At 43.2% G+C, this 24,323-nt stretch overlaps 1 protein-coding gene across 3 annotated transcripts in view; it reads left to right on the top strand.

Moving 5' to 3' along the window:
- cntn2 (contactin 2) overlaps positions 1-24,323 on the top strand; it is a 54,297-nt gene that overhangs the window by 25,065 nt on the left and 4,909 nt on the right. For all 3 annotated transcript variants that reach the window (XM_072382977.1, XM_072382976.1, XM_072382978.1), the window contains 17 exons: positions 3,745-3,917; positions 4,065-4,160; positions 4,428-4,640; positions 6,083-6,185; positions 6,421-6,602; positions 6,717-6,853; positions 7,227-7,356; positions 7,552-7,702; positions 11,580-11,707; positions 12,350-12,525; positions 17,274-17,394; positions 19,894-20,052; positions 20,408-20,557; positions 20,665-20,735; positions 22,109-22,343; positions 23,110-23,225; positions 23,654-23,840. In XM_072382977.1, coding sequence (XP_072239078.1) covers positions 3,745-3,917; positions 4,065-4,160; positions 4,428-4,640; positions 6,083-6,185; positions 6,421-6,602; positions 6,717-6,853; positions 7,227-7,356; positions 7,552-7,702; positions 11,580-11,707; positions 12,350-12,525; positions 17,274-17,394; positions 19,894-20,052; positions 20,408-20,557; positions 20,665-20,735; positions 22,109-22,343; positions 23,110-23,225; positions 23,654-23,840 — 2,528 coding nt within the window. The remainder of the gene's footprint in view (positions 1-3,744; positions 3,918-4,064; positions 4,161-4,427; positions 4,641-6,082; positions 6,186-6,420; positions 6,603-6,716; positions 6,854-7,226; positions 7,357-7,551; positions 7,703-11,579; positions 11,708-12,349; positions 12,526-17,273; positions 17,395-19,893; positions 20,053-20,407; positions 20,558-20,664; positions 20,736-22,108; positions 22,344-23,109; positions 23,226-23,653; positions 23,841-24,323) is intronic.

Below are 24,323 nucleotides of genomic sequence, written 5' to 3' on the forward strand. Positions count from 1 at the left end.
GAATGTGAAAGGATTGGGAATATCTGGTGGTTGCCGTAGGTTACCCAGAGGCATTGCCTCTGATTTGGAAAAGTTGACTTTGTACCCAGAAAAGGCAGCAAACTGGTTAATAATCTGAATAAGACGGAGTACTGATACCAAGGGGTTTAACATAAACAACAACACATCATCTGCATATAATGAGATTTTATGTGATTTTTCACTCGCATCCAATCCAGCCAATAAAAGGGTCTAGCCTGATGGCTTCAGCTAGAGGCACAATAGCCACTGCAAATAAAAGTGGCGACAGAGGACAGCCCTGTCTGGTACCCATCCGGACTGCAAAATTTGGGGATCTAAGTCCATTGGTTAGAACTGCAGCCATTGGTTCTGTATACAGGACCTTCACCCATCTAACAAACAGATCACCTAAGCCAAACCGATCCAGGGTAGAAAATAGATAAGACCATTCTACGTGGTCGAAGGCCTTTTCCACATCTAAATCACCAGACCATCTATTTCCGGCTGTTCAGATAGCTGGATAATATTTAGCAATCTTCTAAGGTTGTTATAAGAGTTACGGCCTTTAACAAAGCCAGTCTGATCCTCCTTCACTATGATTGGCAAAAAGGCCTTGCTAAGACTTTGGAGAGGATTTTCAAATCCACATTCAACAGCGAGATCGGCCTGTATGAGGCACAGTCCTCAGGACATTTCCCCTTTTTAAGAATCAGTGAACTATTGGCTTCCCTAAGTTATGGTGGGAGTGTGTCACATTCAAAGGAATGGTTAAACATATTAATCATAGGCTCCAGTAAAAGATTGTGAAATTCCTTATACAACTCACTCCCGAGACCATCACCGCCTGATGCTTTGAGAAGTTGAATGGCCTCACGCAGTTCAGCCGCTGAGATCGGGGCATTTAATTTAGATTGCTGATCTTGTGATATAGTTGGGAGATTGAGTTCAGAGAAGAAAGCTTCCATTAGTGTTTTAGCATAGCTAATTTGTTTGGATTGATATAATTTTGTATAGAAATTAAATGTATAGAAATTAAATGTGTCATTAATTAGTTTAGAATCGGAGGTACAAGTCCCTGACCTGTCTAAAATTGACTCAATAATTTGACAGGTCCTTCGCTTTTTTTGTTAGATTGGCTAAATATCTTCCTGGTTTGTCCCCATGGTCAAATAATCTTTGTTTTGCATATCCTAATTTTTCCCCTGCCTTTTTTGTTAGCAAGGACTCTAATGTGGAGCGAATAGCAACAATTTCCCTCAGTTTAACTGCTGTAGGTTTCTTAACATATTCCTTCTCTGATATGCTCAACCTTTTTTTCTAATAACGTCTGTTGTCCCATATTTTTAAGTCTTTTAGTGGCAGTATAAGTTATGATCAACCCCCTGGCATAGGCTTTAGAGGTCTCCCAAAGTAGGGATGAATTAGTAGCTGAGGGAGAGTTAGTGGTGAGAAAATGTCTGAAATCTGTAGAGAAATGTGATATGAATTTGTGATCTTTTACAATTGAGGTATCCATTCTCCAACTTGTTGGTTTTTTTAGACAGTTTTTTAAGTGTGACATCCACATACACTGCTGTGTGGTCTGATATTATAATGTTTCCAATTGAACAGGAGACAACAGATTCTATAAGCTGTTTTGGTGCAAAAAAGTAATCAATTCTTGTATAACACTTAGAAAAAAAGGTGAATTCTTTATCTGCAGGGTGAAGTGTCCTCCAAACATCCACATATCCAAAGTCCTCACAGAGACAAGTGGTTTGTTTTGACTGTTTTGATAAGGCTAAAGCACCTAAAGGAAACCTGTCCATCAAAGGATTCATAAGGCAATTAAAGTCACCTCCTATAATAGTATTTTCCACCGCAAGATAAGATAATTTGGCAAATGCCTCCATCAAAAAGTTAAGGGGATGACATGGAGGGCAGTAGACATTTAAGAGAGAAAAGTCCTCCCCATGTAAAGAGGCTGAAATAAGTACAAAATGTCCATTTTTATCTTTAACACATTTTGACACTTTAAGTGGTAAACTTTTACTAATAAGTGTTGCCACCCCTCTGCTTTTGGTGGTGAAAGAAGAAAAATAGACTTGTACAATTGGAGACCAATGTCGGAATGGCGAGATGTCGGAATGGCAGCATGTAACCTGGTAGACCTGGTAGATCAAGTTGTTGATTATTCCTCCTGCCTCTGTTCTCGAGGTCGTCGATATGCTCGGCCATGCTTTGTATTTGGTTTTCCATCATTGGTGAACCCGCGTGTCCACACAGGTGTGTTCAGCCGCAGCAATCCTATTCTCTGCCTCAGTGGCTCTCTACTCGACCTCTTTCAGCTGCTGGTCGTGGGCCTGTACAGTTTGGGATAATGGCCCCAGTTTCTCTTCAATCACCCAGGTTATGTTTGCTGTTATTTCCTGAATAGTTAGGCGAAAAGCAGGGTCAAGGACAAACTCGTCAGCCTGTAGCGGTCGTTGCTCTTCCTCCGGGGGAGAGTCAGGCATGCTAGCATTAGCTTCTAGTCTGCTCGTCTTGGACTGGTTTCTGTTTTCCTTTGGCATCTTGTCCCGTGGTCTCAAAAATACTCGTCAATACTCATATTAAAGTACACCACTTGAAAGTTGTTGGGAACAATGAGTTGGGCGGAGTTTTGTGTGAAATATATCTCTTACTGAACCACACAAACCTACCGGACACTTAAGTAAAGTTAGAATATTGGTTGTGGTACATTCTGATGATGTAACTCTTGTGGATTTTGCATGTTCTCCCCGTGTATGCTTGGGTTTGTCTCTGTGTGGCCCTGTGATGGACTGTTGTTGAGGTGGTCAGTGTTCTGCTGGCAGAATGACCCATAGGTTCATGGTCAGTTTTAAGATCCAGTTTGTCTGGTTTGGTTACTCAGGTTATTAAAGTACACCACTTGAAAGTTGTCGGGAACAATGAGTTGGGCGGAGTTTTGTATGAAATATCAATGCATTGGTGCTGAGCTCAGAAAAAGTCAACCACTCTCTATGTCGCCATCTTGAATCCCCCACTCTCTTATTCTTATGTTGCTTTGCCATATCTTTTTGGCAACTATGAGGTGAAGAAATGTTATTAAATCACTTTCAATGTGTTCCCTAATTCATGTTTGAGCCTCCCTCTAGTGTACTGAGTTTCTGTAGAGGACACTGGATCTGCACAGAAACAACAGATCACAGTTGGTCCAGTTATCCCTGCAGGGCTGATGGATGTTTCCAAATGCTAACAGGTTTTTACAGTATAAATGGATGCTGTTTTCTGTTGGATCTATAAATGCCAGCTGATGATTTTCAAATGTGAATAGTTGCAAACACTGTTAAAAATTTCAGCTATAAATGGTGATTGTGAATGCAGCTCCATGAAGCCAGTGGGACGGCGTTCACAGACACAACTGGTGACATAAAGCATTAAACAGTAGGAACGTGAGAGGAACACTGAGCTCATGTTCTTCCTCTGCTGCTTCCACTTCCCATCTACGTTGTATGCCAGTTTTTATTGATCTCTCTTGGATCAGACAGAGAAAACGCTGGCCTGGTCCTGGATTTCTAAACATGGCGGTTTTTGTTGGTTTGGTTGGACTTTGTAACACTGCTCCCAGTTCCCACCGTAGTAAAGCAGTACTTTGCTCTGGCCCTGCAATGAATTGCTGCTACTGACAGAGTCCGCCTCGGGCACATGAAGTCTTATATTTCTGTTACATTATTCTTACCTTTCCTGACTTTTGTCTTGCAGGTGGCTTTTGAATGGCACTGAGGTCCCGCTGGGTTCGGACCGGTACACTCTAGTGGCCGGCACCCTGGTGATCAGCAACCCTGAGTCTATTCGAGACGCAGGATCATACCAGTGTCTGGCCATCAACCGCTGTGGCACTATCATCAGCAGAGCAGCTAATCTCAAATTTGGCTGTAAGTGAGAACACACCTTTGACTCACTGAAACTGCCTGTGTGGATCGCTTTAGAGTTAGTTCACAATGATTTGCCATGATTTTGAGAAAAGCTTCTTTGAAGATCTTCTCATTTCAGATTGTCTCATTTTCTTTCTCTTTCTCCAGACCTCCATGACTTCTCTCCAGACAGCAGGAGTCCACAGACAGCATATGAGGGTGTAGGCACGTTTTTGGCTTGCCAACCCCCTCCACATTACCCAGGTACCCACTACTACACATCCTGTACATTTAAAACTATGTAGCCTTGTTTATGGTAGATGACAAAAACAACTAATTACTATGAAAATTATGTCCAGAGTTTCAAAGTATCATGCAGTAAATGAGCAGGAAGCATGAAACAAGCTGAAATATTAACTTCCTTCCCTGGCTGTAGTCCATGCTGAGATCTGAGAACTGACTGAAGGGCATTGTCTTCAACCTAAGCAAGTACTGATAAAACTACTATGTAACAATTTTTGTCTTTCCTAGCTCTGTCGTACCGGTGGTTAATCAACGAGTTTCCCAACTTCATCAGAAAAGACGACGGACGCTGGTTTGTGTCGCAGGTCACAGGGGACCTGTTTGTGGCCAAAGCAGAGCCAAACGATACTGGGAACTACTTCTGCTTCACCACCATTAATTTGGACATCAGCACCAAAAGCACGTTCAGCAAGCCAATCCCACTCACTGTACTACCAGATGGTATGATGTCTTTCACAACCTCCTAACTGATAACTGTTGCAGGGTTGGAGGTGGAGTGGGACTGATGAGAAAATAGAACCTCCTCAATTCTCCACATGTGGATAGAGCATTACTGCAAAGTGCCATCTTAACCTGCAGTCAGCAATTCATACTTTTAGGATTCTTACCAAGAACAGCTTGCTGTAGGAAGGGCTCGGCCCCGAATGACAGACCCTGCAGTTAGTAAATGACCAGCTCTACCATTTCAACAGTGCATACCTCGAATACTATTGCTATTACACTACTACAAGTTTGGAGAAAATGCTGATGGTTTAGAAAATGAATGATTAAAAAAAAGAAACATTCAACATTCACAACATTCAATAGAAAATGGTTAAAAAAATCATCATTTTCACAGAAAAAAAGCTCAGCTGTTCATAGCAACTGCGACAGGCTGCCACTGGTGTGGTGTTGTTTCAGAGCATATGAAATGAAGGTGAGATTTATCTTTGGTTCACTGTCAGTAAATAAAAGAATCACTGCTTTCTTTAATGTGAATTTTTCATGCCATCTCTGCTTTTCCAGAGTTGGAGCTGTAAAATGACTGTAGTGACCTATTAAAGGTCCTGAGCCTGTGAAACAGTGACATCTAATGGCTCTAATTTTAAACTGCAAATAACTGAATAACCCACTATGCACAGGCCACTTTAGAGGATGTGTTTGGTTTCTCCCCTCTGAGCTACATTAGTAACAGGGTAGTGCCTCACTGTATGCGGTGTTTCAACCCTTTGTACAGGCCATTCAGATCCTGTAAAACTGGATGTATGGATGGATGAATTTGGGCCTTGTACAACCCTTTTTACACTGCTTACAGAAAGATCAGGCAGCTTCAGGCCAGATATGGACACTGTTGTGGTGTGAGCCAAAAAGAGAAGCTGTCCACGAGCTGTGAGTGCCTGAAAGACTGAGAACACACAAATTTGCTTCCTCCAAAGCGTGTCTGGACTCAACCTCTGGGATAGGGTGAGGGGCTCAAGGACATGTCCCACTTGGTGTTGGGCTTGTCACAGATCCAAGGCACTGGAGACTGCCATCTCTCTGCTGGGTTTGGAATGCCTCAGTTCCTCCAGCAGAACAGGAGGAGGTGTTTGGGGAGGTCTGGGACCTGTGCTCACACTGCTGTGAGCCAACGTTCTTCATGTAGCAAAAAACGAATGCAGATGATTAGTCAGTACAGTGTCTGTGGAACAATGCTTTTGAATACCTGGTGACCTGAGGATTTCTCTACTGGATACATATTGTATTAAAAGAGGCCCACTGAAGAAGAGAAGGCAGAATGTGGTGAATAGGTGTTCAGTATCACATCAGCATTATATATCAGCAACTTGCTCTCTGAGTAGTTAGCACATACATCAGCCATTGAAATAAACAGATTGATCATCAACTTTTTTTCTTCATTTCAGCAAATCCCAGGAAGTCCTCTCCAAGCATTAAAGTGCGCTTCTCAGCAGAGACCTATGGCCTAGCTGGACACAATGTCCTGTTAGAGTGTTTCGCTTATGGAAAGTAAGTTAAGTGGCATTAAGTTATCATTTTGTGTATGTTGTGTCATATACAGACTAAAGAAGGTCCTGATCTTTGCTATAGAACAGCCTCTATAGCCTTTATTTAAGAAAAAAAACCTTGGGTTTCGAACCAGTTGTAAAATCCAAACTTTACTGTCTGATTTTGGAACTGCTTTTCCACATCTTCTGTCTTTATTGAACTTTAACCTTCAACTTATGTGTTTTTCCTCTTATAGTCCAGTCCCAAAACTTCGATGGAGGAAGGTGGATGGTCTAATGCCATCCAAAGCAGGCACTTCTCCAGCAGGTCCCACCCTCTCACTGCCAGATCTCTCTTTTGATGATGAGGGTGTTTATGAGTGTGAGGCCTACAACTCAGAAGGCAGTGACACATACCAGGGTCGCGTTAGTGTGCAAGGTGACAAAAATAGTTGCAGCAGGGAACTTTGATGTTTTTCCTTAATCAACCCTTGGTTCTTTTTTTGAAGTCATCTTTTCATTTTTGTGTTTTTCCCTCTTTTTTTCTCTGCAGCTCAGCCAGACTGGCTGCAAGTGATGAGTGATTCAGAGGTGGAGATCAGCTCAGAGCTTCACTGGAGCTGTTTGGCTGCTGGAAAACCCCGACCGTCTGTACGCTGGCTACGTAATGGTCAGCCACTCAGCACACAGGTACTCTTACTGAACCACACAAACCTATCGGACACTTAAGTAAAGTTAGAATATTGGTTGTGGTACATTCTGATGATGTAACTCTTGTGGATTTTGCATGTTCTCCCCGTGTATGCGTGGGTTTGTCTCTGTGTGGCCCTGTGATGGACTGTTGTTGAGGTGGTCAGTGTTCTGCTGGCAGAATGACCCATAGGTTCATGGTCAGTTTTAAGATCCAGTTTGTCTGGTTTGGTTACTCAGGTTGGCTGATGGTCATACAGTTCTTTACTAAATGTTTTGCTTTGCGTCACACATCCTTTGTGCTTCCATTCATCCTCTTCCCTCTCTCTTTATTTGCTACCTGCCCATGGTTCCTCTTCCGGTGGATGTTCAGGACCGGGTGGTCGTGAATGGGGTTAATCTTAAGATTAGTAACTTGGCCCTGGAGGATTCTGGCATGTACCAGTGTGTAGCTGAAAACAAGCATGGCACAATCTACTCTTCTGCTGAGCTAAGAGTCCAAGGTAGGAGGACGCTTTCTCCTTTAATTCAATCCTGCAATTAAGGAGGATCTGTTCAATGCTTATTTCAATTAGAAAAACACTGTTAATGATGGCTCACATTTACTCAAGTTAAAGGTTAAAATGGTAAGATACTATCTCACCTAAATTACCAGCATTCTGACTTCCCCCATACTTTCTTTTGCTTCTTCCCTCTAGTTCAAGCTCCAGATTTTAGGCTGAATCCAGTGAGGAAACTGATCCCAGCTGCTAGAGGGGGGCAGGTGATGATCGAGTGTCGCCCTCGAGCTGCCCCAAAGCCCATCCTGTTCTGGAGCCGTGGGACGGAGCTGCTTACTAACAGCAGCAGGTAGCCCAGCACTTTCCAGTGGATTAAGACTGCTGTACATAATTCAGACTTTTTTTGTATTATATTACATTCATTTAGCTGATGCTTATAAGAGAAGATAACATTGGAGGCAATGTGGAGTTTACGATCTCGCCAAGGGGCTTTGAAGTGTGAACCAAAGACAGTTTGAATTAAATGAGCAACAAAACAAAGGCTATCAGGCAGACTGAGGTATTTCTGCCAATTTGAATTACTATGTGAGTGGTGGTTGGGGTGAAGAGCAAATGGTGATATGATCATTTATGTGGTAACAGCACACACGAACAAATGAATGAGGGGCAAAATGTTTCTTCAGAAAGAAGGGATGATGGTGCCTCCTGACACTTTTTGACATTGCCTGTTTTCCTTTCTTTCAATTGTTCCATATTTTTTATTTCAAGTATTCATAAGAAGACAAGGGTTAAGGTTTGATGGAGTATAATTTGTGGCCAATATTCAGCTTGCTGCTGTTCAGCAACAAAGATAAGATGTGTTTACCTGATGTTGTATGGACTTTGCCCTGAAAGTGACAGGATCAGCCCGCAGCTGCACATTCAGCAAACATCCAGGAGGCAGCAGCCTAATTCCATAGCAGGCCATTCATTTTTCACAAGGTCACTGTGTTTGGCCAATCTAGTGGTGAAAAGTCATTGAGGAGGCTAAAAGGGCTTTTGAAACTGTTATCCGTTACACAGACTTTTTGTCATGTGCAAGGTTACAATGAAGGCTGGCTGATTTGCATTTGTAAGAAAGATTTTGTGCTCGATCAAAGATGGAATAGACAGTGTGATTTTTATTATCATTTCACTGATATTAAAGGAAGACAAATAGCAAGAATATTTAGCATCATTTATTGGCTACCCACCAATTTATCATTTTTAACACAGGATCAGCCCACAGTTTCCCAGTCGTTGCAAAGAATGGCTTCAACCTCAAGCTGTGATAGGTGCTTCATGGTAGACCTTCGAGTCCAGTCCAGTGATTTATGTTGCTTATGATTATAGACTAGCTGAATATGGAATATGAAGCTAAATTGATCTGTATTTCCTTGAAACTGATTTCTTTTATACTGTCTGTTCTGAAGTCCATTGTACTTGTAGTGTTTTACTTAAGAGCCATGAAACCAAACGCCATCCAACCGAGAAACTACTCCTTTGTTTGACTTGAATTGACTTAGAACATCTATAACATACAAATAAAATGGAAAATAGGAACCCAAAAATGTACCCTCGTATACAGGAGGTCATATGGACTGCTCCAGGAGAAAAGAGGAACAAACTTTCTTGCACAGATGCAAGCGACAGACAGCCATGCTAACTAAAGATGATGGAGCCATGCAGCTTTCTTTTTTTTGTAAAGATATGTTTTTATGATATTTGAACAAAGAATTACCATTTTTTTCATTTTACATGACAGAAATAAACAGAAAAATAAAAAATACAATACACATAACAACCCCCCACCCACGGTGTGGTAAAAAAAATATCTCTAGTTGTCACTTAGATAGGTATGACCAGTTAAAAATAAAATAATTAAATGATTGTCCAATAGACTAGAAAAGAAAGGTAGACAGTAGAAGCTTTTAGCTGCAAGGATGTAATAAGGCGAGGAAAGTACACCCCAAATTTTATCACATGTTGTCGGTTTCCTCCTCACACTATATAGAATCTTTTCGGGTGTACTATAGGATGTAAGTTAATTTAACCATTGTTTCTGTGAAGGAGGAAGAATACACTTTTTTGAGTAATATGAAGTATTTTTTATTGTGATCCATGGTAAGTGTTTGAGTGTCTCCCAAAATCCTAACCCTTGGATCAAATTCTATTTTAGTTTTTATAACATCAGAGGTTGTTCTAATGATGTATTTCCAAAATTCCTTCAGCGAGGAGCAACTCCAGAGCATATGAAGTAGGTTTCCAATACAAATTTTACATCTTTGGTAGTTGGGAGAGACATTATGGAATATTTTGTGTAATCTATGAGGTGTCTAATAGGTTCTATTGAAAATATTGAACTGTATGTGTCTAAGTTTGATCGAAATTAAGGTAGTCTGAGACAAGTTTAAAATATTACACCTATCAGTATCGTCATAATTGCATTCCAGATCCGATTCTCATTTGACTTTTTTATCATTCTTCTTGTATATCAAAAGGTTATTTTTTTAGATGGTGTAACTGCCGGATATCAGTCCCTTGGTAGAGTGCAATAGTTTACTAAGCAGATGACTTTCAGCCATGCAGCTTCCTAACCCAGTAAGACTGGATGCAGCATATTCATGCTTCTCCTGGATGCTGGCGCATTTTATATGATGTCATCATTTTCAAAATACTGTTTTTTAAACAGTGGTAATGAAAGACGAAGGCTTAAGCTCTGAAATGCTTTCTCAGAAACCTGAGGGGTTTCTCATTATTGTACCCTTGCTGTCCGTACTATACAGGAGATCACCATCAGTCAGTGCAGTCACACACACACACACACACACACACACACACACACACACACACACACACACACCTTTTGACTCATGTCAACTATTTAACTTTTTTTTTCACAGTTGCCATCCCACTGTTTTGGATCACTAGACACGTTGCTGATGATTTCTTCAGATTCTGCATAGAAAGTGTAACCATCTCAATGCTTGTGTGTATCAGCTGGAAGAACAAATTTTAGGTGAAACTCAGAGTGTGTGAAGGTTAACATTATGGATCATGCTGTGTCCACTGCTGTTTGCATGTGGTCAGCAGAGTGTCTACTGCATGTCTCTCAATGGTTAAAATTCAGTTAGAATGACATGTTTTATTTCTAAGAAGCTGTCACTTGGTTACTGATATTATGAACACTGAGGACCCTTGGCTAATTTAGCTTTTTTATGTAGGAAACTGTTCCCACTAAGTACAGCCTATTCTGTTTTTCCTGGGTTCTGTAGTCCTACAGAGTCATAGTCTCATAGTTAGTACTGAGATGTAATTGCACCTAAAAAACTGTCCTGTTCCAAACATGCGTCTTTGAAACAGTCCTCTGCTGCTGCTTTCTTCTTTTTATTGACTGACTGCTCGTCCAAACCACCTCACACTCCCCACTCACTGTGGAGAGGATTGAAACAATCTCCAGCGGTGTGGCTAATGTGTTGCAGGCCTCAAATGCAGAAATGGATGTGTACAGTATTAACAAATTAAATCAAGTCGATGAAACAAAACATGAAGTATCTTTGCTTCGTACTGACTGCAATGAAATGAATGTCAAAAGAATTGTAGGAATCATATACCTCACAATATAATCCTAAACCTCACAAGTTTGGTGTCCAGCCACACACTGTTTTGCTTCACAGTGACTTGACATTTTTGAGGGCTTTTGATGGCGTCTTTGTTGCCACGTGTGTGGCCGTACGTGTGCAGAGCTCAGCTGAAGATTTGTTACTATGACAGTGACTTTACATCCCACAACTGTAGGGTGAGCTGAAGAGCAAAAAAGTTTCTCTAGAGCCTCCTTAAGTGCTTTTAGGGCTTAACAAGATTAAAAAAGTACTGTATAAATGCAGAGAAAGGGAATAAGAAAGAGGAGGAGAATTAATGTGCAGTGAGGTGCATCTGGAGCAGATGTGCCAAGGTTCCAGCTTGCAGATTGCACATTGTACTACAGACCAATACATGTCTGTCTGCCATAAGACAGACCGACATACAAAGGGTGGACAGAGTAAGTGGGGATACCTGCAATGCTCAGCCATCGTCCAGAATATATTTGAAGCAAAAGTCTGAGTGTTGGACTGGATTGCATTGCCTGTTATGTTAGAAATCTTTATTTCATTGAGTTGGCAGCAGTACTCATGTGTCTATGACCCTGCTCTCTTGTGTCCTTTCAGAGTCACAGTAACCTCAGACGGCATGCTGTGGATCCACAACATCAGCAGGGCAGATGAGGGGAAGTACACCTGCTTTGCTGAAAACTACCTGGGCAAAGCCAACAGCACTGGGCACCTGTCTGTCAGAGGTGAACTCGCACACAAACTGATGCAAAACAACCAGTGTCAGATGGACAACAGCAAAGTAGCAAACCACAGCATTAATCAATCTTCCGCTTTGGGGGCAAACAGTCCAAATCTGGTTCCTTTTTTTAAGCTGTGTGTTGATGTATGAGACCTGAATTGTTCTAACTATAAAAACCACAAGAGGAATTTTAAAATTCCAGGTTGTTGAAAATGTACTATATGACAAACCACAGCAAGCTCTGTAAATCAGCCCGTGTGATGTCATGTTGCAGCTATGTCAGTGGCACATGTCAAAGTTCTGTAACAAAACTTTGTTCTACATATGTTTAATAATAAGTTGTTACTATTACTTATTAAGAATAATTGTTAAAATATCAATTACTACCATCAATAAGACCAAGTTGCTCTTGTCGACCATCCAAATTCTACCTGATTTCTTTAGAATTTTTCTGTCCATATATTTGCATTTTCTGAGAGTGATGTGAGCAGAAAGACAGCATCTCACAGGGGTTTTAAGAGGGCGGATATTCTAGCTAAAATTTGGATTTTTGTCTTTTTTAAGTTTCAAATTTAAACGAACATTCTCCTGAAAAATTGAGTTGCTCTTTAGCTAGCTTTCATCTGAAGTTTTTATTCTCTTGCAGATGCCACTAAGATCACACTAGCTCCCTCCAACGCCGACATCAATCAGGGGGATAATGTCACGCTGCAATGTCATGCCTCCCACGACCCCACCATGGACCTGACTTTCACCTGGGCCCTCAATGGGGTCCTACTGGACCTGGAAAACTCTGCAGGACCCTACCACAGAGTGCAGGGGGTGAGTGCTATGATGAATGGTGAGGAGACGGTTCTTTGGATGTCTCTTAATGTTCAGGCCTGAATATTGAAAAGATCTAATGCATGTAGTTTTAACACTGCAGTTTGTTAGTGTGTTCTGCAGCAGGTAGATGGTTTGGTTCCATCACTGTTGTGCTCTGTCCTTTAGTTCCATCAGTGCTTCCAAACATCAGACAGAAAATAAAACCAGTGTCAACTTTCAGCAGCGTAGATTTCAGCTTCAAGGTGTGGCAGTGTAAGCAGTTGAAAAAAACAGCAGTTTTGGTGTTTTTCTGCATCCACTGAAGTAGATAAATCAGACTTTATGCTGTCATCTTTGCTTTTTGCTCCCTCCAACAGATCAAACAATTGATTGGTGTTTGTTCTAAAAGCAGGAAAGCAATTTTCCGTAGTCCACAGTGGTGGAAACAACAAATAGGATTTAAATTTTTTTGTCAAAAGGGCAGAAAGATGATCACAGTTGAAGGGGTTGAACTACCAGAAGGGTCACGTGATGTCAGAAAAGTGAGCCACACCTTTAATTAGAAGACCATGAACTGGTATCTTGGTGAAGATGTTTGACTGATCAAGTTGGACCGCCTTGATCTCATATCAACATCTCATCCTTATGAAACCTCTAAGAGACAAAAAGGACACCCTATCTGCAACTGATGAAGGTACACATGATGGCCACCAGGCTGAGTCTGACCCGGGGCTCATTATGGCTGACATTGGGTCAGCAGCTATGTGAGGCCATGGACGGGATTTTAGTGGCCGAGACCACTGCCACACCACAAGATTTGAGCATTGTTGAACTGGAAAAACTGTAATGGACATTTTGAGTGTGGTAGAGAATTACTGCACCAGACATTCCTCAACAAATCCAAGCACTCATTTTACAATCATTTTTCCATGGGAATGATAAAGAAATCAAAGGCTGATGATATAGTGAAACAGTAACTATGGGATATATCCAGTGGCGTCACAAACCAACCAAGAGGGTAGTGGTGAGTTTCATATCTGAAAAAAAAAAAAAGGTGTCTAATGTGCTTTCCTTCAGGAGACTCACTTGGAGACAATGTTAGTCTATGAAGAGTTGAGCAGGTGTTTGTAACCTCATGTTCTTCCTTTGAAAGGAGTCTGGCCATTGTGATTATTTAAAATGTCTCAATTTGATATTTAGAAAGCCTTAAAGATAGGAGAGTACTCTCAAGCAAGATTGTTACATTGATGAAGCTGAGTTGTCCACCTGGCCACTCCCCTGAGTTTCCCTCTAAGGCCTCTGCAGAATTTACTGAATTGGCTTCTGAAAATGTATTTTTGGGTTGAGATTGTTATTTCCATCTAAACCCTTCCCTCAATAAACTTCCTCCCGTCCCTCCTTAGTCAGCATTGCTGTTGGGGAATTTCATTCCTCCATCTCTCAAAAGCCATTTAGTGTTGATGAAAAACATTTCAACAAAGCAAAGACAGCAGAAAAAAACCTTTTACAAACCAGCGCAATGATTTGATTAGATTTGTAACGTAGCATCAGGAAGTTTGTGGTTTTTATGAATTTGAACATAATGCTTATGATAAATGCACATAATACATTCTGGCTATACTTTTAAAAAGTCTAATCAAAATAACTATCTAAGCATACACGATTAACTAACAATTCAGTTTTACCATTTCATTTCATCACAAGTGACCTTCAGCATATTTGAAATGTAGCATATAATCTTTTCTAGGTCTTGACTTCTGACCAATCATCAAGTACAAATACATTAAACAAGCTCCTGCTAATGAGCAGTAAAAGTGTCCCAAACTACACTTGACTCCACTGACGTGTGCTTTTGCTAACTTCAACCTAGTGGTAGCACTAATCGCTGCCCATAGGCTGCCTCCTCAGAGGTTTGGGTGCAGCAGAACTTTTCCATAAGTTAGAAGATGGTCAGAACATGACAGTGGCATGGGTGGTGGCATGGATGACGGTGGCATGACATGGATGACGGTGGCATGGGTGGTGGCATGACATGGATAACGGTGGCATGGATGGCGGTGGCATGGGTGGTGGCATGACATGGATAACGGTGGCATGGATGGCGGTGGCATGGATGGCGGTGGCATGGATGGCGATGGCATGGATGACGGTGGCATGGATGGCGGTGGCATGGGTGGTGGCATGACATGGATAACGGTGGCATGGATGGCGGTGGCATGGGTGGTGGCATGACATGGATAACGGTGACATGGATAACGGTGGCATGGATGGCGGTGGCATGGGTGGTGGCATGACATGGATAACGGTGGCATGGAAGGCGGTGGCATGGATGGCGGTGGCATGGATGGCGATGGCATGGATGACGGTGGCATGGATGGCGGTGGCATGGCATGGATGACGGTGGCATGGGTGGTGGCATGACATGGATGACGGTGGCATGGATGGCGGTGGCATGGATGGCGATGGCATGGATGACGTTGGCATGGATGGCGGTGGCATGGCATGGATGACGGTGGCATGGATGGCGGTGGCATGGCATGGATGACGGTGGCATGGATGGCAGTGGCATGGATGACGGTGGCATGGATGATGTTGGCATGGCATGGATGACGGTGGCATGGCATGGATGACGGTGGCATGGATGGCGGTGGCATGGATGGCGGTGGCATGGATGGTGTTGGCATGGCATGGATGACGGCAGCATGGCATGGATGGCGGTGGCATGGATGACAGTGGCATGGCATGGATGACGGTGGCATGGATGACGGTGGCATGGATGGCGGTGGCATGGATGGCGGTGGCATGGATGGCGGTGGCATGGATGATGGTGGCATGGATGACGGCGGCATGGCATGGATGGCGGTCACATCGGTGGCGTGGCATGGATGGCAGTGGCATGGATGGCGGTGGCATGGCATGGATGACGGTGGCATGGCATGGATGACGGTGGCATGGATGACGGTGGCATGGATGATGTTGGCATGGCATGGATGACGGTGGCATGGATGGCGGTGGCATGGATGACGGTGGCATGGATGGCGGTGGCATGGATGGCGGTGGCATGGATGGCGGTGGCATGGATGGTGGTGGCATGGCATGGATGACGGCGGCATGGCATGGATGGCGGTGGCATGGATGACGGTGGCATGGCATGGATGACAGTGGCATGGATGACGGTGGCATGGATGGCGGTGGCATGGCATGGATGGCGGCATGGCATGGATGACGGCGGCATGGCATGGATGGCAGTCGCATCGGTGGCGTGGCATGGATGGCGGTGGCATGGATGGCGGTGGCATGGAAGGCGGTGGCATGGATGGCGGTGGCATAGATGGCGGTGGCATAGATGGCGGTGGCATGGATGACGGTGGCATGGATGACGGTGAGGATCTGGCAATGGGCATGAAAAAACCTGGAGACTAAATACTGAGGAGAGTGATTATTGACTCAAGGCAGCTGAGAGGAGAAACACAGGTGACGTGAGTGAAGCTGATGGCAGGGCAGAAGGAACTGAGGAAAATGTGGCAAAAATTAACCAGGAACATAAAACATGACATACTGATGGACATAACACAGTGTAATGATTGTAGACGTCTTAAGGCTGGTGTGCCAGCTCTCCGATGACCCATGCAGCACTGTGGATTGGAGATTATTTTTTCTCTCCTTAAATATCCACCATTGCTTTGTCTTGCTGACTTTCCTCTGCACTTCGTTTAGTTGCTTAAGAATTTCCTTTCTAAATCCCAAACCTCCAAAACCTCAAGTTTGAGTTGACACCAGAGTCCTTAATTCTTCATGTCACGACAGGGGATATTTAGGTGTTTGGATCCTACTGTCCCAGGGCTTACGTTTTTTCTTCCTCCCCTGCGGTGTAAACCATACAGCTAGCTGCACAGGAATCTTTTCATGCTGCAGAGAGTCTGCAGTAAGTTTGCTTGAAAAGTTCACTGCCAGCAAGGCACGTCTGCAGAGCTTTGACCAAAGTTAAAGGTGTCTGTTCTGAGGATATAAAGATATCTGATGTCTTCAACATCAACCTTCATGTTGCCTCACATTGTTATGTTTAGATCCGATGATTTGAATTTCCTGACATTTTTGTATGTTCTGTTGTCCACGTATCACAGCACATGAAAACTTTGATGCATCGCGGCCTAACTGACATGTTTTTAGGGCCACATTCATCACTGAGTCGCTCTCCCTTCTCCTGGAGAGACGTGAGCATCACCGGTGGAGTCGGCACACATTGTAAACTAGCTCCATATTGTGCTGAAGATGTGGACACAATGTGGGACCCAGTTCCCCACAGCAGCAGCACTGGTGCTGCATACCTCCACAGCAACCTCCACACAAACAAGAAACAAAAAGTGTAGCTGCAACATGTGTGAACTCAGAAAGTACGATTCCAACGATTCCAAACTAGGCTGTCTTCCTAATTCAAATTAATATCTGTCTGTAGAGGCTGCAGTATTCATCATTGCTCTGCTTTCTTTACTAATCTGATGATGCAGACTCACCTGTATGTGTTTTCTTGAGAACTAAGTCAAAGTGACTGATTGATAACCATGAAAGGAAACAATTTAGAGTTGTATCACCAAAACTGACATGTTAAACAGAGTATATTTCAGGTTGGAAGGTTGAACATCCACAGCACCTGAGCTCAGGATTAGCAGAGCAGTCCATGTTGCTGCCCCTCCTGTATAGTGTTCATGTTCTGTCAGTTAAACTCAGACTGTCAAACAGCGCTGAACTCTCTCTGTCTCCCACAGAAGGAAATTATTGGGGACTTGTTGATCGTGAATGTTCAGCTGAGTCAGGCGGGGATGTTCACCTGCACCGCTCAGACTGTCGTGGACAGCGCTTCTGCTTCAGCTAAACTGGTTGTTCGAGGTAAGAACCGTCAGAGTTTTATTCTCACAAGTGTTGCATTTACAGTTACCAGAGTCATGAAAGGGAAATCTTAAATATGCATCTGTTAGAAGAGATGATGAGCATAATTCAGCTGTTCTGTGATCAGTGGAACTTCCACTGGTAGTTTCTGCCATAGCAACAGATTCTGGGAAACCAGTTTTTCAGAAATAAAAGTGAGGTGAGTGAGCTTTTGTTTCAGACATGTTATTCTGTGCAGTGTTAACAAGCCAGGTGTGACCGCAGCCTTTCAGGTGTGTCCTGTCAGCTCCATAGTTCACACTTGCTGGTTTGTTTGGAACCAGGAGAGATAAAGATGTAAATTCAATTCAATTCAATTCAATTTTATTTATATAGCGCCAAATTACAACAATTGTCATCTCAAGGCACTTAAATAATATAGTCCAATTCAAGCCAATTGGAATTCAATTCATTGTAATCATAATCCAATTAATTCATATAGAGCCAATTCAAAAAATAATATCCTAGCTAAGGAAACCAACAGATTGCACCGAAACTTCTCTTCAGTCCAATCTCCCGTCCTGAGCGTGCCTGTGGCGACTGTGGAAAGGAACGACTCCCTTTTAACAGGAAGAAACCTCTGGCAGAACCAGACTCAGGAAGGGTGGCCATCCGCCTCGACCAGCTGGGGTTTGAGAAGACAGAAAAGAGGGAAAAGAGGGGGGAAAAACACCATAACACCATTCAAAGGATATCTGTTGGAACAGGGAAACACAAGTTAATAACCACAATAATGTCACATGTACATAACATCATTTGAGAAATTAAACCGGGGGGGGGGGGGGCAAAGTGAGGAAAGATGTGACAGATGAGGTCCCCCAGCAGTCTAAGCCTATAGCAGCTTAATTATGGGATGTTTCAGGATTATCTGAGCCATCCCTAACTATAAGCTTTATCAAAAAGGAAAGTTTTAAGCCTAATCTTAAAAGTGGAAAGGGTGTCTGCTTCTCGGACATTTACTGGCAGCTTATTCCACAAGAGAGGGGCCTGATAACTGAAGGCTCTGCCTCCCATTCTACTTTTAGAAACTCTGGGAACAACAAGTAAACCTGCAGCCTGAGAGCAAAGTGCTCTGTTAGGAAAATATCTTACAATGAGATCTTTAAGATATGATGGAGCTCGTCATTAAGAGCTTTATATGTGAGAAGAAGAATCTTAAATTCTATTCTGAATTTAACAGGGAGCCAATGAAGAGAAGCTAAAACTGGAGAAACATGATCTCTGCTGTTAGTTCTCATCAGAACTCTGGCTGCAGCATTTGGGATCAGCTGGAGGCTTTTCAGAGAATATGTGGGACAGCCCAATAATAAGGAATTACAGTAGTCCAATCTTGAAGTAACAAATGCATGAACTAGTTTCTCTGCATCACCCTGAGACAGGATGTTCCTGATTTTAGCAATATTACGAAGGTGAAAGAAGGCAGTTCTAGGAACCAGTTTTATATGTGCGTCAAATGATACATTATGGTCAAAAATAACTCCAAGGTTCCTCACTGTAGAACTAGAAGCCAAGGAAACACCATCTAGAGTAACTATATAACTAGACAATTTCTCCCTGAAGCGCTCAGGTCCAAAGAGAACAACTTCAGTTTTGTCTGAATTTAGAAGCAGACAGTTCTGAGTCATCCAGGTCTTTATGTCTTTAAGACAGGCTTGTAGTCTGACCAACCTATTGGTTTCATCTGGTTTCATAGATGAGTACAGCTGAGTATCATCAGCATAACAATGGAAATTTATGCCATGCTGTCTGATAATGTTACCTAATGGAAGCATGTATAAAGTACGGTAAAAAGAATCGGTCCAAGCACAGAACCCTGAGGAACTCCATGACTTACTCCATTGTGTGAGGAAGATTCTTCATTTACAAGAACAAACTGGAATCTATCAGATAAATATGACTTAAACCAGCCTAATGCAGTTCCTTTAATCCCAATAACATGTTCAAGTCTCTGTAACAGAATGCTGTGATCGATCGTATCAAATGCAGCACTGAGATCCAACAGGACAAGCACTGACTGTCTTGTGTTAAAATGATCCGTTTGAATTTCCATGACTTTATGAATCTTTGCTATTCAAAGTTATATAGAAAGGTGTAGTAGAGAAGTCGGGTGCACAGGCTCTGTTCGAGGGGGAAATGATGTGAGTTTGAACACTGATGGTTGGTTTGACTGTAAATGTTGTGAAAGGTCTTTGTTGCTTTGCATCCGCCTCTGATACAGCAGAACAATCGGTTGTTCAGCGTTAAAAAAAAGGTTTTGTTGGACTTTTGGGAAATGAGTAATAGTGTGACGATCACCCTATGGCTATCCCATAGCTATTACCCTTCTATCAACATGAAAGCATTGAAACAGTGAACTGCAGCACTGTGCTCCCTCTGCTGTCAGGTTCTGAGCAGCCGTCTGTCACAGAAACCAAATTACTGACCATTGACTTCACAGCAACTTCTCTCTGTTGTATCCAGGCCCCCCAGGACCTCCCGGAGGTTTACTGGTGAAGAACGTGGCTCAGACATCGTTGGAGCTCAGATGGAGTCATGGCTACGATAACCACAGTCCCATCGGCAAATACGTCATAATGGGCCGATCGTCTCTGTCATCAGAGTGGAAGAAGATGAGAACACGTGAGTGTGTGTGTGTGTTACACAAGTTCTAGGTACCTAAAAATAGTCACATTGTGGGGAGCAAATCATTGTGGCCTTGGAGTGTCCTCTGGGGTAATGGAACCTTGGCTTGTGTGTAAAGTTTGAGCTTTCAGGAGGACGGTGGAAAGTGAGCATATTATTGCCTGACTTTCAAAGATATGCATAAGATCTGGTACCTTCATATTAGAGAGTTCAGACTTGGTTTGAGGGTTTAGGTTAAAACTCATTTTTTCCGAATGCTTTGAAAGGTTGACTTAATTCAGAAAATGCTATGAAAGTAGAGCGACTGGTTCCCTCACTGTACGTAACCATGCATCCCCTCTCTGTGCCCCAGAGCCAGAGAACATCGAAGGGAATGCCGAGTCTGCTCGTGTTATTGGACTGATGCCCTGGATGGATTATGAATTCCAGGTTATTGCCAGCAACATTTTGGGCAGTGGAGAGCCCAGCATGGCCTCCCACATCATCCGCACACAGCAAGCAGGTGAGATGTCACAGGTAGTGTCTCTCACAAAGGACTGTAGAGAAGATCAAGCTAAATTCTATGTATATATGTATATTTCATTTTTGTGTTGTATATTCTGCCCGCAGCTCCCACTGTGGCCCCGAGTGGGCTTGGTGGAGGAGGGGGAGATCGCAATGAACTGATTGTTACCTGGGCGGTGAGTGTGTGTGTGTGTGTGTGTGTGTGTGTGTGTGTGTGTGTGTGTGTGTGTGCGCACAGTATATTATAGCATGCTGCTCTGCTATTTTGTCTAGACTACTGCTTAATAAAAAACAAAGATTATTCTGTAGCTTACTCTTACACGTGTGGGAGGTTCTCTTCAGTCTTTATGTTGTAGTGTTTCCAGGATTTTTATCTCAGCCGTGTTTTTCCTTTCCTTGTTCTCTTAGTTGTATAGCTGTGATGTTAATGCGAGACATATTTAATAAGAGTGACCAAAGCAGCAAAGACAGCTGTCCTGTTCTTAGAAATGGCTCAAAATCTTGACACAACAATGGAGTTGAGTGATGTCTTTAATTGGAGCCATCATATCACCTCTTTTAACAGTGGTGTCCCTCATTTAAAACAAAAATGAGCCTCAAATGAAAAGTAGTGTCACGTGATTAATCTGCATGTAGCATTTTCAGATCATTCCATGTTGGCGAAAGCGTTGCTGTTTCCTATCCATTTATCTTTTAACTTAGTTTAAAGTACAATAAGCAGAAAGAAGCCTCGTAGAGCTGCACCAGTTCACCCACACTCTTTTCTCTAAGGACATGGCAGGAAGGTCTTTCCAGCATCATGGAGAACTGTAGGCTGTCTCTGGTCATCACCATCAGATGATATTATGGGATAGATTTGAAAGGAAACACCTATGGAGCTTGAAACTTACTGTGTATTAGCTAACTTTTTTTCCCAAAAATAACCATAAAATAAACATACTGAGTATTATTCCTTAGGATTCTAAGTGGCAACCCTTACTCTCACTGTCTGTCTTGGACATTTTCACCCTTTCATCTGCCTTGGAGAAGCAGGACAGGCATGTTTGTGTCTGGGTGGGTCACTGCTGTCTTACCACTTTTCACTTAAACCCTTTGACATGTGAGATGAACCTAAGTTACTTATTTATTGAAACGTGAACCTTTCTTTTTGTAAATGATCATGTGTGTGCTTGTGCCATTGTGTGCCACTGAGCACCTTTCAGCTGTTTCACAGTGAAAACAAGGGGATTGGAACACAATTCTTTCAACTCGGGGTCCACTTTGGACACACCCGACTGCCTGTTCCTGCTCACCTTTTTCAGTCATTTCCACTGGTAACACCTGTAGTGTCTGTAATTGCTGACAGCCACAGAAATGAGAATTATAGCCGACCAACCCTGACTCTGAATTTGAATATACAAACTTACAGGTGAAGCCACCCTTTTGGAAATGTCTGCATAAAGTGCTTAGAAAGTAGATCCAACAATGAATGATGCAAACACACACTGGGAACTTTGACACGATCTCAGTTATCTGTGCTGACGTGCTCATCTTGTCTTGAATCCTTCAGCCCATGGCCAGAGAGTACCAGAATGGTGATGTCTTTGGCTACATCTTGGCATTCAGGAAGAAAGACACATCGTCATGGTTGGAGGTGAGAATACCACATGTGGAATCATCTCGATACGTCTACTTCAACGAAAGCCTGACACCATACAGTCCCTTTGAAGTAAAAATCAAAGCATTCAACCGCAGAGGAGAAGGTCCATTCAGTCAGACTGCAGCAGTCCACTCTGCTGAAGAAGGTGAGTCACTGGGATGTTTAACAATCCGCCACTTTTCCTCTTTACCGCTTCAGCAGCTTGTCCCCACTCACGGTGTTCTCGTGTTTTTGCTACAGAACCGAGCTGAATCTGCAGTTTAGTTAGCATGAAAAGTAGAAGGTCACAGTGCAAGTTGTTGCAGAAAGTTTCTCATTTTTTGTGACACTCTTATATAGAGTGTAAGGCTGTGTGGGCGCAACGTGGGCTTCACGGGCAGGTATGTAAAATACTGTGCTATCGGCTGCACCGGTGAAGTAGTAATGAACTGATTATTTGTCATTTTAAACTCATCTGCACCAGCTGCTTATTTCTTAACACCAGTCAGCAAAACAATGGCTGTCGACTCCTCTTCTGTGAGGATTTTGATAAATGGCGGTGGTTAGCACTGTGTGTTCACAGCAGAGGGTTCCTGGTTTGAATCCCAGCTGGTTCTTTCTGTGTGGAGTGTGCATGTTCTCCCCGTGCATGTGTGGGTTCTCTCCCGGCTTCCTCCCTCCGCCCATAAATATGCATGTCAGGTTAACTGGTGACTCTAAACTGACCGCAGGAGTGAGTGTGAGTGTGCATGGCTGTTTGTCTCTGTATTTACACAGTATGTTTGTCACAGTATTTTCCATCTCCACTAGGGGACAGCCAACACTTTCCGACTACAGCCACAGAGTCGGTCACACTGGAACGAGCATGATTGTAAAGAACTTCAGTTTGTACAGAAATGCCAGTGTTCATTGTGGAGTTTGTGTCCTCACAGAGCCAACAGTGGGACCTCCCAGCATCAACACCACAGCACTGTCTGCCTTTGAGATCCAGGTGTCATGGGAGCCCGTCCAGCAGCTCAGCGCCAACGGTATCCTCAGAGGATATGAGGTGATGACCTGCATCGTTTCTTCAGCAGCATAGACTGCAACTGTCAAGCTTATCTGGACAGGGCACAAAGATGGAGGAAAAACGAAAGGACAAAGAGGCTTATGATGGAAAGCCGCATGTTCTTCATGAAATGCTGAATCGTTTTTTCTCGGTCTGTTTAATATGTAACACCCAAGTAAGATGATAAAAGAATAGCACACATATTTGCTCTTGTGTGGTTTTATGGGGGGTTGATGATCTGTGACCTGACACATAATGTTTTAATCTAACTGATTTACCATGCAGAATTCCTTCTCACAGAGGTGATGTTGTTTTTATCTGATACCCTCAGAGCAGTTGGTGTACACAGTCATACTGTGCATGTGCTGTGTACAGGAAGTGAGGAGGTTTATCAATCTCAAGGCATCTTGTGTCACGTGTATCCTCAGATCCGATACTGGCGGCAGCACGAGCGGGAAGCAGCAGCGGACAGAGTGAGGACAGCGGGGCTGGAACCGACAGCCAGGGTCTCTGGCCTTCGCCCCAGCACTCGATATCATGTTGCGGTTCTGGCATATAACAGCGCCGGCACTGGGCCGCCCTCACCACGCACAACTGTAACCACCAGGAAATCCCGTACGCTTACAGCACTCACTGCGGCACAGAAAAAATGTTCCTTTCCATACTGAAGAGTATTTCCCTGTACCCTCACACACTCCCTGACCCATTTCCCCGTTTGGGTCGTTATGTTTAGATTAGTTTGTGATGTCAGGACGTCACTATTATCATAGAGATAAAACTTTCAATTCTCTTGGCATAAGCAATGGCAAGAGCTGTAAGGAATACACTGTCTTTAAACTGCTGGAACTCCCAAACACTCACACAGGGTGGTGCTGTGCCTCATACAGCTGGGGTTAGGGACAGCGGGGGCAGAACAGAAGCAAAGGGAAATAATAGAGCACCAGTGGACTGTTTGACACTCGGCACCTCCCAGATCTACAGAGGGTTAAACCGTAGGAGCATTCGTTGTCCTGGAGCCTGAGCTGAAGCATCAGGGAACCTCCAAAGACTAGATGCCACTGGCGTGGCACGATGGTGGAGGAGGGTTTTATGAAATAC

The sequence above is a fragment of the Leuresthes tenuis genome, unplaced genomic scaffold (genome assembly GCF_036924035.1).
Source record: "Leuresthes tenuis unplaced genomic scaffold, fLeuTen1.0.hap1 SCAF_3, whole genome shotgun sequence".
NCBI lineage: Eukaryota > Metazoa > Chordata > Actinopteri > Atheriniformes > Atherinopsidae > Leuresthes > Leuresthes tenuis.